This window comes from Anopheles bellator, chromosome 1 (assembly GCF_943735745.2).
Source record: "Anopheles bellator chromosome 1, idAnoBellAS_SP24_06.2, whole genome shotgun sequence".
NCBI lineage: Eukaryota > Metazoa > Arthropoda > Insecta > Diptera > Culicidae > Anopheles > Anopheles bellator.
Window position 1 is genome coordinate 15,522,021 of NC_071285.1, and position 13,211 is coordinate 15,535,231.

At 51.3% G+C, this 13,211-nt stretch overlaps 1 protein-coding gene across 1 annotated transcript; it reads left to right on the top strand.

Moving 5' to 3' along the window:
- Positions 1–3,261: 3,261 nt before the first annotated feature.
- On the top strand, positions 3,262–12,216 carry LOC131215108 (spondin-1-like). The gene is made up of 4 exons (XM_058209488.1): positions 3,262–3,378; positions 9,354–9,665; positions 11,264–11,889; positions 12,205–12,216. The coding sequence occupies exons 2-4, from the start codon at positions 9,434–9,436 to the stop codon at positions 12,214–12,216; spliced, it is 870 nt and encodes a 289-aa protein (XP_058065471.1). The 5' UTR covers positions 3,262–3,378; positions 9,354–9,433.
- Positions 12,217–13,211: the final 995 nt, after the last annotated feature.

Here is a 13,211-nt window from a genome sequence, read left to right on the forward strand (position 1 = left end):
TTATGCGCTCCGTGTTGATGTCGTAATGCGAAGGCATAATTTGGTGGAACGGAAAAACTGCTTAATTGAAATTTATATTAAAAATTCATCGAAATGAAGAGAGAAATTCAGTTTTCAGCGTTCTGTTTGTATCTAGAAAGCATCGCAACGGAAACCGTGTAGGAAGTGATATACACATTCACAGTACTCACCACGGTACTCGCCCGTGGCCTAAGAAAAAGGACAAAGTTTCGTGTTATTCATTTGCACGTTTTTCTCGCCCCACTTCGGTGGTAGCTTTTTCTTGGGAAACCGGAAACCGAATGCATTATGCATTACATCGGCACGCCAAGTGTGGAGCGCGCGGTGCGATGGGCTCACCAGATCACGCCTGCACGATCGACAAGCCGTACAGGGCCCGAGCCCGGGTAGAAGATTATAAAATTTGGCGAACAGAATCTCATTAAGATGCATGTAACTTAATTAACCCATTTGTGCTCCCATCGTTCCATCCTGCGCCATATGTTTGGCCGCTGCCAAAGGAGAGCTGAGCATAATTAACATTTAAATAAGTTTTGCCACACTCGCGTTAACGACAGTTCGTTTCGAAATTTGTTTTTCATTTGTGGAAATTTTAATGGAATCCGCTAGCTGGTGGCCATAATTCGGAGCCCCAAAAGTTTTCGGTTACGAACGCTGCCTCACACGTTGCGCTGCGGGAAGATGGTTCTTGAGGGACCGTTCAGTGGATCCGGTTTTTCAATGGCACCACGAGAGTGTATATTTCAATTTCGCTCCCCAAACGCTGGCGCCACCAGTGAGTTTAGTTTAAAAGATTCTCGGTTCCTGCAAACACCCAGTCACTATTAAAATATTTGCTCACTGTGCAAATAGCCTTCCTTCCCGACACTGTTTACAGAACTGACTTTTCCTGTGCACCGTTTCCGAAGATAGATGGCAACTTCAGCTTCCCACAGTTCCCCAGGCCAATGCTGCTGACTCACGACGCTACTCCGAGCTGACTGCCGCTGCCTGATTGTCAATAATTCCTACGCTCCCGTGACTTGTTAGCCGCGTGTGTCGATAGTTTTTCGCGCTGGCGACAGATTTGCCGGCTCCATAAATCACACCACGAAAACCAACCCACTAAATTTTCCCCGTATGACGAAAGTTTCACTTGCGCTTTACACGAGCGCCAGAGGGCGAGAGAGAGAGAGAGAGAGAATAAAAGAAAAAAATTAACGAACACATTTGTTACAAGCCCGCATATCCGCCTGTCACGATACCGGGCACGATGGCACTTCTTTTGGCGGCGGGAGGCTGACTGAAGCGCTGCAAAGTTAAGACAAAGTTCTGTGCCCTAATGTCTTAATCCAATACGCTTATCTCATCAGCCGGCGACCATACTAGCGTCCGATTAGAACTGCTCGATAATGTCACTATCGTTTCCACTGTTTGCCGTACCGAAACCCCGTGGCCGAGGCTAAAACAGCATAATCACACTGCAATTTGCTAGAGTGATATCGGACCATGGAAGTACCGCATGGCAAACAAAACAGTTTTTCCGGTCCCAAGCCTTGAAAACACCGCTAAGCTAGCGACAAACTCAACCCGGTTAAAAATAACCATAATCCTAACACCGCGTGTAAACTCGCACCACCACTGGCAACTGCAATATTGCCGCCCCGGGGGGGCACGCACCGACCCACCCACCGGCTATCACTTCCAGCCGGTTCCTGGTGCTGGAAATTGAGTTTAAAGAAATGACAATTCAATTTATTTTCCCTCACCTCAAGTTGTTGTTTGTCGGTTGTGCTCACCGCGCGCACGGTGGAGCGCAACCGATCCGACAACGGCGGTGGCCAGCGAAAGGAAACGGAGGAAAAAAGAAGGGCACCCACAGCTAATAGGATCCACCCGCCGGCAGGGTGACCGGTGGCAGCAACATATGAAGCTAATACATATGCAATGGGCGGGCCAGCAAAAACGGCGAATCAAGGCGTCAACTTTCCCCATTCGCACCCACGGTCCGGGCCACGGCCACGGGGAGCGTTTTAGTAAAATTTTAATAAACGTCAAACCAATACGCTGCCCCGACCGACGGTGGCGACGGCGTCGTCTGGTGGGCCATACACAGTAGCACAACAACCCACCCTGGGGCCGTGGACCGATAATCCCGCCATTAAAAGGCGGGCGACCACCAGCGGCGGTGGTGGCCCCGGGTGCGATGGAGACCGCATGGTGCTTCGTACGGTTTCGGCGCGAGTGAACGGTGAGTGAACGGGAATGAACACGGTGAGCAGAGTAGCGCGCCTCGGTAGCTTCTAACGGCTAACTTTGCAGCGCCGGAAGTCGCGCGAAGAATGGGAAAGTTTGCTAGTTTAGTAAATTTACAATAAAGAGTGAAGGTTTTGTGCTTCAATTTTTGATTAAAATTACATTCACGCGAGGCGGCACAAGGCGGTTTGTGTGATTAATGTTTTAATAAGTCTGGGGTCTGGAACTCCGTTTTAAGAATCGCTGCCCCTTATTACCCGGGGTCCACACTATGAGAAACTTGGTAAAAATGTATGGCAGGCCAAGAAACTGTTAATCGTTTGCTAGAGTTCCGTGAGTTACTTTGAGTTGCTTTTGAGCGCCATATGTTTACGGGATATTTTCCCGTTTCGGGGTTTTTTTTTTTTAATTTGACAGTTTACTCCAAATTTCTGCAAGTTTTTTTTGCTTTCCAAAAATATGGCTAGGTTTTCGACAGCGGATCAGATTTTGACAAAAATGGCACTAGAAGGAGAAGGAAAGGCAACTGAAAAGTCAAAGCATAAACAAACGAACTGTCATTTCACTCACTGGAGCAAAACCTGCTAGTGTGGACGCTAGCATAGCAAAAAAAAACCTTGCAGAAAAAACTCATAGTGTGGACGAGGCGTTAGAGACATCGAAGCCGTGCTAGACCAAAACAAAACACGGCACGCGATGCCAGGCGCAGCGCGTTCTCAAACAGAACATAACGCCAACATAACAGCCGCTCGGCACTTCGGCACTTCTTCCTTTGCTACGGTGTCGATTCTCACGCGTCGCTGAAATGAACCGCAACGAGAGCGAGATTTGGCGAGAGCCGTCCACTCGGGCGGTCGGGCAGCATCCGAGCCGAGACAGCAACAGACTAACATTGCGAGCCGAGCACCGGACCGGCAGTTGATTCTCGAACGCCACACGAATCGGTCGTGCTAATCCGGGATCCGGAATCGAATCATAAATACCCTCGCCCTGCTACTGCTGTATTTTGGAACTGTGTTTTCGTGTGCCCGTGTGCCTGTGTGTGTGTGGAAGTAAACTTCCGGTCCGCTGTTCACATCGAGAGCGTCAAAACGGATTAACAGTGGTGTGCAGTGAACGGTGGTGGGTATCGGCTTTAAAGCCTTTCTACTGGTGATTAAGGTGCTTCAAGAATGTAATATTCTCCGTGGCTCGGTGAAAGTAAATTCCACTCAAGCTGGGTCCGCTCGCTGAATACCGAAGGCCAATCATCGCCCGCCAGAATCGGATAGCAGAGACAGAAGGAAAAGCGTGTGTCTACTCCATCCGAAGACGTTCCCTCTGGGTCGCCGCTGGCTGAATTCCGTTGCCGAAGTCGCGCAAAATCCGCGAGTCGAGCGTCGCGTACCAATTACGCGACGCGCCGTATGCAAATCGCATGTTTTCGGTACGGCGTGCACGGCGTGTGATTGCTGCCGCGCTGATTGTGAGCAAATTGAGAGTGAGCAGTTAAAAGATTAGCGTTACCGAGGCCCAAGGCTGGGCGGGCTGGGCTGATGCGAAATGCAAAATCGCATTACCCGCCGATGGTGATAAGCGGCACTCGAATCCACCGGCTGGTGGTTGTGCAGGATTTGACGGCAGGAGGTCGGCTTACTATCAACAAACGGGCGGGTCGATGGGGGAAAAAAAGCAAAAAAGGCGCCAGAAAGGCCAGAATAAAAATACGCGTCGCCCGCCGAGGGCTGAGATGGGGTCATCGGGCTGTGCATGTGCTGTGCGTGTCTGCATCTGTATGTGTGCCGTTTCTGCGAATTAAAGCTAATGATAATGGGTGAGCCGTGTGTGAGCAGTGCGTTCGGTGGGAAGGCACGACCATTTCGACCCCGTTTTACAACCGACAACCTGCCCCCCGGGTGTCCCCGGGTAGTGTCGTGTGAGAAATAAAAAGTGACCGAAAAAGAAAACAAAAACCCCAACGAGTGATCCCTTGGGCCGACGAGGTTGGATAGAAACGTGCGGAATTAAACGGCGTAACATCCGATCGGGCGGACGGACACACCCATCTAATCCTTCAACGTGACCCCCAAACGAAATGCGTTGCCGCAAATGCGCAACAAACTCCACGTGGGCGCGCGCGCGCTCCCCTGCTGACCTTGGTCGCCGAGGAATCACCGAACCGAAGTGTCCGCCATCTGGGAAATCGCTGGCGCTGATGGGCGGTATTTTTTTACGAAAAAGAAAACGGAAAGCGGACGGACCGCACATTCCAACCACCAACGCCCCGAACGCTTAATGTTGCGGCTGTTGCGCCGCGCGCTAATTGCTGCGATGCGCATCGCAATAGCGCTTTCCCCCTGGCGCTGCCGGCGTGATCTCGGATTTCGTGTGGTCGGCCAATAAATCCAGTGACCGCCATCTGGCAGTAGCCGGGAAATCGTATCTCCACTTTCCTGCCGATTGGGAACATGATATTGAATTTCAAGGGCCCTTGAATTGTTTTGCCCTTGCTCCCGGGCAAAAGTGTTTGTTATTGCGGTTTTATTCACATTTCATTTGCCCGGGAGTTCCGGTGGGTCATGTGGTGGGTTTCCATTACACCATCCGCGCGTTGTGTTTTCATTATCCTTGAACGTATTCATTTCGTCTCGAATCGAACGTAATCAGTCTAATGATCGGACAGGATCCGGGAGCATCGTTCGAGGGTGTGCACGGTGTTCATACGAAAACCCACATTTCAGTCTCCCTTAAACCACGCCGTCGTTTGCGAAAACCAATTAGGGACATTTAATAGCGTGGAAACGCTTGCGGCGTTTCCATGAAAAACCACACTAACAAACGGACCAAAAGAAACTCCTTTAAACAGGCCTGCGCCTGGCCGGGGCTCTTTAATACAATGTATTAAAGCAGGTTTGGTTTTCGGAACGTATTTTTAATGAACGACCGGCGACGGTCAAGCACATAAAACTAGCCAACACGAAGCACAGTACGGGCCCGAAAGCTGGTGGTTTTTCGGAGAGCAGCAGCGAGCAACGGAACCGGCGAAAAAACGGGCCGGCCATCATGCTGCCGTCCTGCTGGTCCCTAATTTCGCTTCCCACCACCACCCCGCTTCGCTTTATTGTCCACTTTGTTGCGATTTGCTTAATTGCCGCCACGGGGGAGCACAGAGCGAAAACTCTACGCCACTCCAAGACAGCACAAAAAGCACTCGCTTTGTGGAGGCTCGCGTCCTGATAATGCTGCCCGTCCGTTCGTCGGTGCATTGCATGCACAGTGACCGACAAGCCTTACCAGCGGTGGCCTCCATTTATCAAAATCGTGCACCAAACGGGCATAAACCTCGCTGGCAGAGTCCTGTCAAGTCAACTCGACAGAGTACGTAGCACCGTAAACACGCTACACGCTACCTCGTAAAAGTTAATCGAAAAAATGCTACCCCTAATTGAAGGCACTTTGAGTGGGTGCCACGCGTTTTATTTGTACCCGCCGGAATCGAAATTAGAATTCGCCCGAGGAGCCATTCGATTTCCACCCGTAGCCTCCGTCGTCGCACAAGGGCTGGAAAATTAAGCGTGTAAACAGAAAACGGTCCGCAGCTCGCTCTCTCGGTGCGGAAAATGGGGCAAAACGAGAGGCCAAACAACGGACCGAGACCGACGTCTAGCGGAAAGCGGATGGCCAAACACAGTTCCAGGCCGTGCCTGCCGGCGACGGAAGACTGAAGCCTTGCAGCAGCACACAAAGTGTGACTGTTTGTAAATAAACAACGACGCCGAGGACGACGACGGCGCCTCACCGGTGCGGCATACCTGGGACACACCGTTTGTGTGTATAGCGAGCATTGTCGTCCTACGTCGGTTGGACATTCAACAAGGACAGGGCCCGTGTAGCCGATGCGCGATGCGAGAGAGCGAGCAAGAAAGTGCCCGGAGTTTGCTTTGTGGTTGCTGGTTGTTGTTTTCATCCGATTCGATTGGAAAATCGGGTTTTCCCCCGAGTGCTCGGTGCAAGTGTCGCAGACTGTCCACAATTGAATGTGGCTTCCGTCGAACGGGTCCATTTGAAATGGCGAATTTAATTAAACAAAAAAACGGCGATGTGCGGCGATTTTTTGTGCTGCGCATAAAGTTTGTATTGTTTCGTCCACAAAAAGGACGACAAAGAATTACAACTTTCCACCACTGTACCACGGACTATTGGCAACCGTAGCACAATGACTACGATCCTTCGGCTGGGCTGGGGCTCATAAAAAATAAGTAAATATTAGTAACGAGAAAAGTTCCCGGGTATTAATAAGGACATCAGCCGCTTCAGCAAACTCCGGCCAGTGGCCGACGGCCATCCATATCGCTATTAGCAAGTAGCAAATAGTTTTCTTACGCTCTCTTCTTCCTTCTTGCTAACTTAACCGAGCGGACGGACATCGCAGTCCCCTTGCCCTGGTCTGACCTTTTTAGCTTCTCCCGCTAAAGCTTCTTAGCAAGTTTGCTCCTCGCCCAACGTAAGCGCGTCTTACGCGACGAGGCGCTTCCAGGAAGGACCCCACTAGTTTCGGGAAGGGTTGCCGATACACTGCGGTCCGTTTCCATCATCATCATCATCATCATCATCTGCATGCATTATGTATGGTTGGCCGTTGGTCTACCGGGGGAACGGACCACGGCAGTGTTATGTGGCGCATAACTTATCTAATTATCACCAAATCCGTTCGTTTCGCCCCACGGTCACCGCCGCCCACAGGGCTGGACATCTCAACCGCAATCTAATTAGCTTTATTACACTTTGTTTGCACCGCCAATAATTGGTGACGGCCGAGCCGTTCCGGTGAGTCACTAATTTGCGCACAAATTAAATCTTAATCCCTTTGAATCGGCGGTACGATGATGTCCCGTATAATAAACGCTCAAAACCACAGTCGGAGCCCAAATGTCTGGGTCCAGCCGGGGACGATGCGGCCTGTGGTTACGCACGGTACGGTACACTCATGTTTAAGGCATGCCAATTGGGGGTCTGGAGGCAAAAAGTCAGGCACGACTCTAGTCTAGCCAGAGGGGTCCCATATGCTGGCAGCGCACACGTCGCTCGTGTGCCGGAAAAGAATCTGACGATGAAATATTTATTGAATAACACCACGGGAGCAGCTGCCACCCCGGGCGGGGGGGGATAGGATCCTACGGAAGTGCCGGAAGCAATATTCAACTCTTTTCAGTTCCCACTTCCCATCAGCTGGCCGGTAGTAAATCTGGTAGTGCTACGGTTTTTCTGTGTCACATAGCACAGAAAAAAAGGCAACCGGAAATGGCAGGGTAGCCGCCGGGATGTTGCATCGGTAACGGAAGGTATTGGCACACAGTACCATCGCCGGGATGTTGATCGTCGGCAGCATGCAAACAGGCGCGTGTAAGCAGACAGGGCCCGGGGCCACTCCGTTTTCCTACTCGGAGGAGTCCTTGCCGCATACGGTGGCGGTTGGCATTTTCCCATTAAGTCTCTTCAGAAAGGAATCCATCGGGCCGAGTTCTACTGCTACTCCATAAATATTAACGCGCACGTTGACGATCCGTTGCGTGTCTGGCAGCCACGAATGGTTCGGATTAGTTGGTTCGACAACAACCACCACCCAATGGGTCGATGTTTTGCCATGGCGATCATGGACACCCGTCACCAGCATGAGGTTGCAGGAATGATGTTTTCGAATCGCTCACAATCCACGCCGCTCTCGCCGCGTTCCGTGTGTGGTTCTCGTCGGCATGTCGGAGTTGGATTTTGTTTTCCTGTTTTTTTCTGCTTCCCGCCATCTTTGGAAACCCCGTACCTCGGAGGGAACCGATAACCTCTGCGGAACCGCCGGCCAGGAGCTTGCGGAATCCGGACAACCGCCGCTGGCACTTCGACTGGCTGCGATTAGCATCTTCCCCGGCGCTGCTCTGCCGCGTCGTCTGTGCGATGACTCTCTTGGCCCTTGGCGCTGGCCGCTGGAGGGGTTCGCTAATGATAATGGCAAATTCCATCCTTTATTTTTGCCCGTTGTTGTTCATTCAAACGACGTGACGATTGTAGTACGCATTAAATGGAGCTATGGGACAAGCGTGGTTCGCAGTAAATTATAGTGGAAACGATTTGTGTGAAAACAGCACCGATTTGTAATCAATATTTTGCAAACTGTGAAATAAAGATTAAGATGATTAAGATTAATGGGATTCTGTTAGACATAGATCAATTAGCAACTCTACGATCAGTATTTGATTAGAAATTCGATTAGATTGTGTAGAAAGTTCAAGGTCCCGGCTATATGGTGACTGCTTCAAAGTTTCTTCAAGTTCATTAGACTTGTTTCGAGCCTTTAAAGATGTGTGTGATCTAACATTATTTTCTTCAAGGGCCAAATAAACCACTTCATCAGGTTTTAACCGTTCTTGATGCATGAATCCCTTCCAATCACACAAATTACACATTAAAACCTTGCTCACCTTCACCATCGATGATATCGAAACGGAATCAAGCAAACCGTTCGCGGCCACTGGGATTCACTAACAGCATTTCCACCCGAAGCTTGACACATTTTTGTGCCGCTTTGGCTTTGTTGTAGAACAGAAACATTACGACTGCAGCTGGGCACGGACGCTCCTACCAAGTCGTCAACAATGTGAAATATTTATTGCATGGATCTAAAACAGATCGGCCACAGAAAAAATTGAGGCCAGGAATTGAGTTATGTTTTTCCTACATTTTCCGAATTCAGCCCCCAACCTACAACCAATCATTTGCCTGCGCAACATATTCTCTCCAGTCCGAGCGAGCGGCGAGCCCGAAGGGTCCGAAAAAATCCCACTTCAATCAAGTTGAGAGATCGAAGCAGAAAGTTATAGCCTTTTTTACTGGAATGTAAATCCATTTGCTGTTTGCACGCAGCAAACAGCAAGTGGAGTGAAGTGCATCTCGACTCGAAACTCGAAAATTGCATCCCTTTTCCGGCCCGAGCTTGATTGATATTCATATCAATGCCCACTGCAGCGTAGGGTCCTGTGTCAAAAGCATTTCACAACTCTGATAACTCTATCCATATCTGTCTCTCTCTCTCTCTCTCTCTCTCTCTCTTCCGTTCCCGACTCTAGGTCCCGATTTCTCTCTTTCCTCGAGCCATCCGTCACGGCGGCCCGCTGAATGTAGCGTGCACTTCAACCCGCCGGGCAAAATGAGGTCAGTACAGAAGCGACCCCCCTATCGGCACTCGGGCCACACGCTGGCGGCCCTGATCTTCCTGGCGCTCCAGCTGCTGCTGCTCGACGGAGGTCACGTCGCCCGGGCACTTCGCTGCGACCGATCGCCGGAAGGGTCCGGCGCAAACAAATCGCCCGCCGATGGCCGATTCCGGCTGCGGATCTCCGGCAACCCGGAGAAGTACGTCCCGGGAGAATCGTACACCAGTGAGTTTCTTCATTTCCGTCAAACTGTCCAACGCCGGTCCAACCGGCGGCCGCCACAGCCCCCCCCCAAAACGCCATCATAAATCCCTATCTGGCACGGAATCGAATTGGCCCTTAAATTCAATTATCGATCCGAGTGGCGCCCGTCTCGTTTCGGTAATCATCATTTGTATCCCCGGCGTGCCGAGGCCGCTGACCAGCATTCCCCCGCACACTCATGTCAATTACCATCTCTCCCCCTCTCCTCCTGGCGTGGGGAGCTTTTACATCATTTATTTTTCGATTATCGTCCACCGCCGCCGGCCCCGCGATCCCAGAAGGGCCGGCTTTGGCCACACCAACGCGCTGCAAGGATTATCTGCAGGCATCGAAGCCGGGGCGTGATGGGACGTGCTCGTCCGGGGTTTATTTGTCTTGCTACCGACCACCGCCGCGCTGTTCGTTCGGAGGATTTCTCCGAAAATCGAACTTCAGCGCGCCGGATTGGTGAGGATTTTCCAGTGTCAATATTGGATACTCTGGTCGCCTGTGTTGTGGGACCACTCGAGTGGTCGCCCTGGCTCCGGTCCAACCGCCGGCCCTGGTCGCTTTTGGCCAAATCCCAGCCCCCAGGAAATCCGAAGCCGACCAAACAGAGATGTAATGTGCAATCGGCCGGTGCGGCCCACCGGATCTCGTCCCAAGGATCTGCAGCCTGCCGGTCGGGCAGTTTCATTGACTTTTTTCCGGATTCCATCTTCGACTCCGACGTTTCGGTACCGTAGAGGGCTTTGATGTAAAGTGCCACTCCACATGGCCACCATCTCGAAGCTGGTTCCGGCCCGGAGTCGGACGATGAAACCACACTCGGAACGGTTCGGATCAATCGATCCAAGTTTATCCCATTAATGGTACACACAGCTCGGTTCGTAATCGAAAAAGCTAGGCCCGGGTTTGGCACGCTTATTGACAGTTTAAAATCACGGCGCAGTAGGCGAACGGTGCCGAGTGGCGCATCCCGAAGCCAGATCAGGACCGTGAGTGGCAGCCGATGCCGATAACGACGACCGGCTTCATCTCTTGCGGGAAGAGGTCCACATATGAGTCCGGAACGTGTATCGGGTCGAAATAAAGTTTCCTATCAGCAATCAGCTGCCTTGGACTTTTCTCGTAAGCTTTTAGCCAGGCGCCAGGCCATCGGGCTGTATCCTTTCGGTAGATGAGATCGTTGTCCTATCGTGTAATCGTGTAATTAGCAAAAAAGTATTAAAACGCCTGCTCTGGGGGGGAGCGCTCGAAGGCTGGTGATAATCATAACAGATAGAACAGGGTACACGATGTGGAGAAAATTACATTACATAAAATTAATCCCCCTACCTTATTGGGAACTCGGCCACTCGTCCTACCCCCACGGTCCCACAGGACCTCGGGAAGATTATAAGAGTCCCCGAAGTGAAAAGCGAACGCCTATCCGACTGCCGCTTTATTGAACTTTGTCGTCGTCGATGGACGGCTCGGTCCGGAAGCGGAACAAAGCCGCACCCATTGTGATATGAATGCCGGATTGTGGCCCCTGTTTGAGTTGCCAACGTAACGCCATGTTCTTCCTCTCCTCGCAGTAAGCCTCGTCGGCATCCGGTCGATGCAGGTACCGCACAAATTTTCCGGCTTCTTCCTGGCGGCGGAGAAGGACTTTTCGCTCGGGCGGCCCGACGTGGCGCAGGCGGCGCAGGGCGTCCACAACGTCGGCACCTTCCAGCTGCTGGGCGATCCGCTCACCAAGTTCAGCGAGCGGTGCCCGAACGCGGTCACGCAGACCAACTCGCTGCCGAAGAGCGAGATCCAGGTGAACTGGGTGGCGCCACCGGCCGGGAGCGGTTGCGTCGCCATCCGGGCGACGGTCGTCGAGCACCGGGACGTCTGGTACATGGACGACGGGCCGCTGAGCAAGATCTTCTGCGAGGACGAGGCCGACTCGGTCGACACGCAGCCGCCGGTGCTGAAGGAGTGTTGCGCCTGCGACGAGGCCAAGTACGAGCTAACGTTCGAGGGCCTGTGGTCACGGCACACGCACCCCAAGGATTTCCCGTCGAACGGGTGGCTCACGCGGTTCAGCGACGTGATCGGTGCGTCCCACACGGTCGACTACCGGTTCTGGGAGTACGGGCAGGTGGCCAGCGAGGGCCTCAAGCAGGTCGCCGAACACGGCTCCACCCGGATGCTGGAGAGTGAGCTCAAGAATCAGGTACGTATCGTCCGCACGGCGAAACTTTCGTGGCTTGCCGTGGGAGATGAAAGACGCTTTCTGTGGTTTGTTGCTTTCGGAATTTCTGGAAGACCCTAGACACCAAGTTAGTACATATTTTATTCAAAGTATGATCCATCATCTAGCTACAATTTTCCACGGGCTGTGTGTCCAAGAATCCAAAATTGGGTTTAAGTTTATTCACGGCCCTGACGAGTGCTTAACTATTTCATTTACAACTTGCCTTGCCTTAGCGTGGTTCAAAACTCACATTTAAAAGTTTGTTTGCATATTGGTGTCACTTCCGCTTCAAAGGTTCCTAGTTGATCCATCAAATACACAGCGTTTAATTTGTCCGTTCCAACTGAGGCGCGACTTGGTCTTCCGAAGGTTCGGTCTTTCGTTTTGGGGAACACAGAAATGAAGATCGTGTAAGGTGTGCACCTTAATTCGTGCACTCTTCTAGTGATAAAAATTAATTCTTTTTTCACTTCCGGCCCATATCACGCTCGCTCGATGGCAAAGGCGAATGAGTCGTCGTCGGTCGACCTGGTTGGTTTGTAAGCCTTAAAAAGAGCCGTCAGCAAAGGGTACTTCCTTCCACAAATTCCACTGTAATCGTCTGCATCAGGTGAATCGACCATCAATCCTCCTAAACCTTCACTGTCGACGAAATGTACCTTCTCTTCGAGAGAAACTTCATTTTCGTAACCAATCCACGTGAGCTCTTTCACCGCGTACGGTGACATACTTCGCACGTCCCAATCTTTAACCCAGTTCGTTTTGTCCTTCTTCAGTTTTGTGTTTAGTCGTACGCATATTTTGTTGTAGGGCACGAAACCCCGAAAACTATGGCTGGGAGAATTGAGACCGCGCTTGTGTTTGTCAACCAAATTGAAAACCAAGCCATTTAACCACACTTTCAGCAATATTTTATCCCTGGGACATCCGATATTGATCCAGTTTCTTGTCGCGTCCACAACGTTGTACTGCATAAGCTCACCTCTGTCGAAGTTTCGCCGATTCATCGGAGAAGGGACGTCCGTGTAATTTTTTGCAGACTCCGGTTTTCGTCGTACTCGAAGGTGAACGAAATCAGCCGTTCTAAGGGATAGATACATAATCACATTTTTTTTCTGACTTCAAGACTTTTTTTCTCGTCTGAACACCAAACGGTTGCTGCTACTCACTGGCAGATGCGCCTGTGGTCAAGTCCTGCTCCGATGAATTTCTCCGTTCCGTCAACGAACACCGAAACTGTCCACGAGTCGTGTGCGGCACTCCTGAAGGCTTGCTTCGTTTCTTCATTTAACGTAGCATAA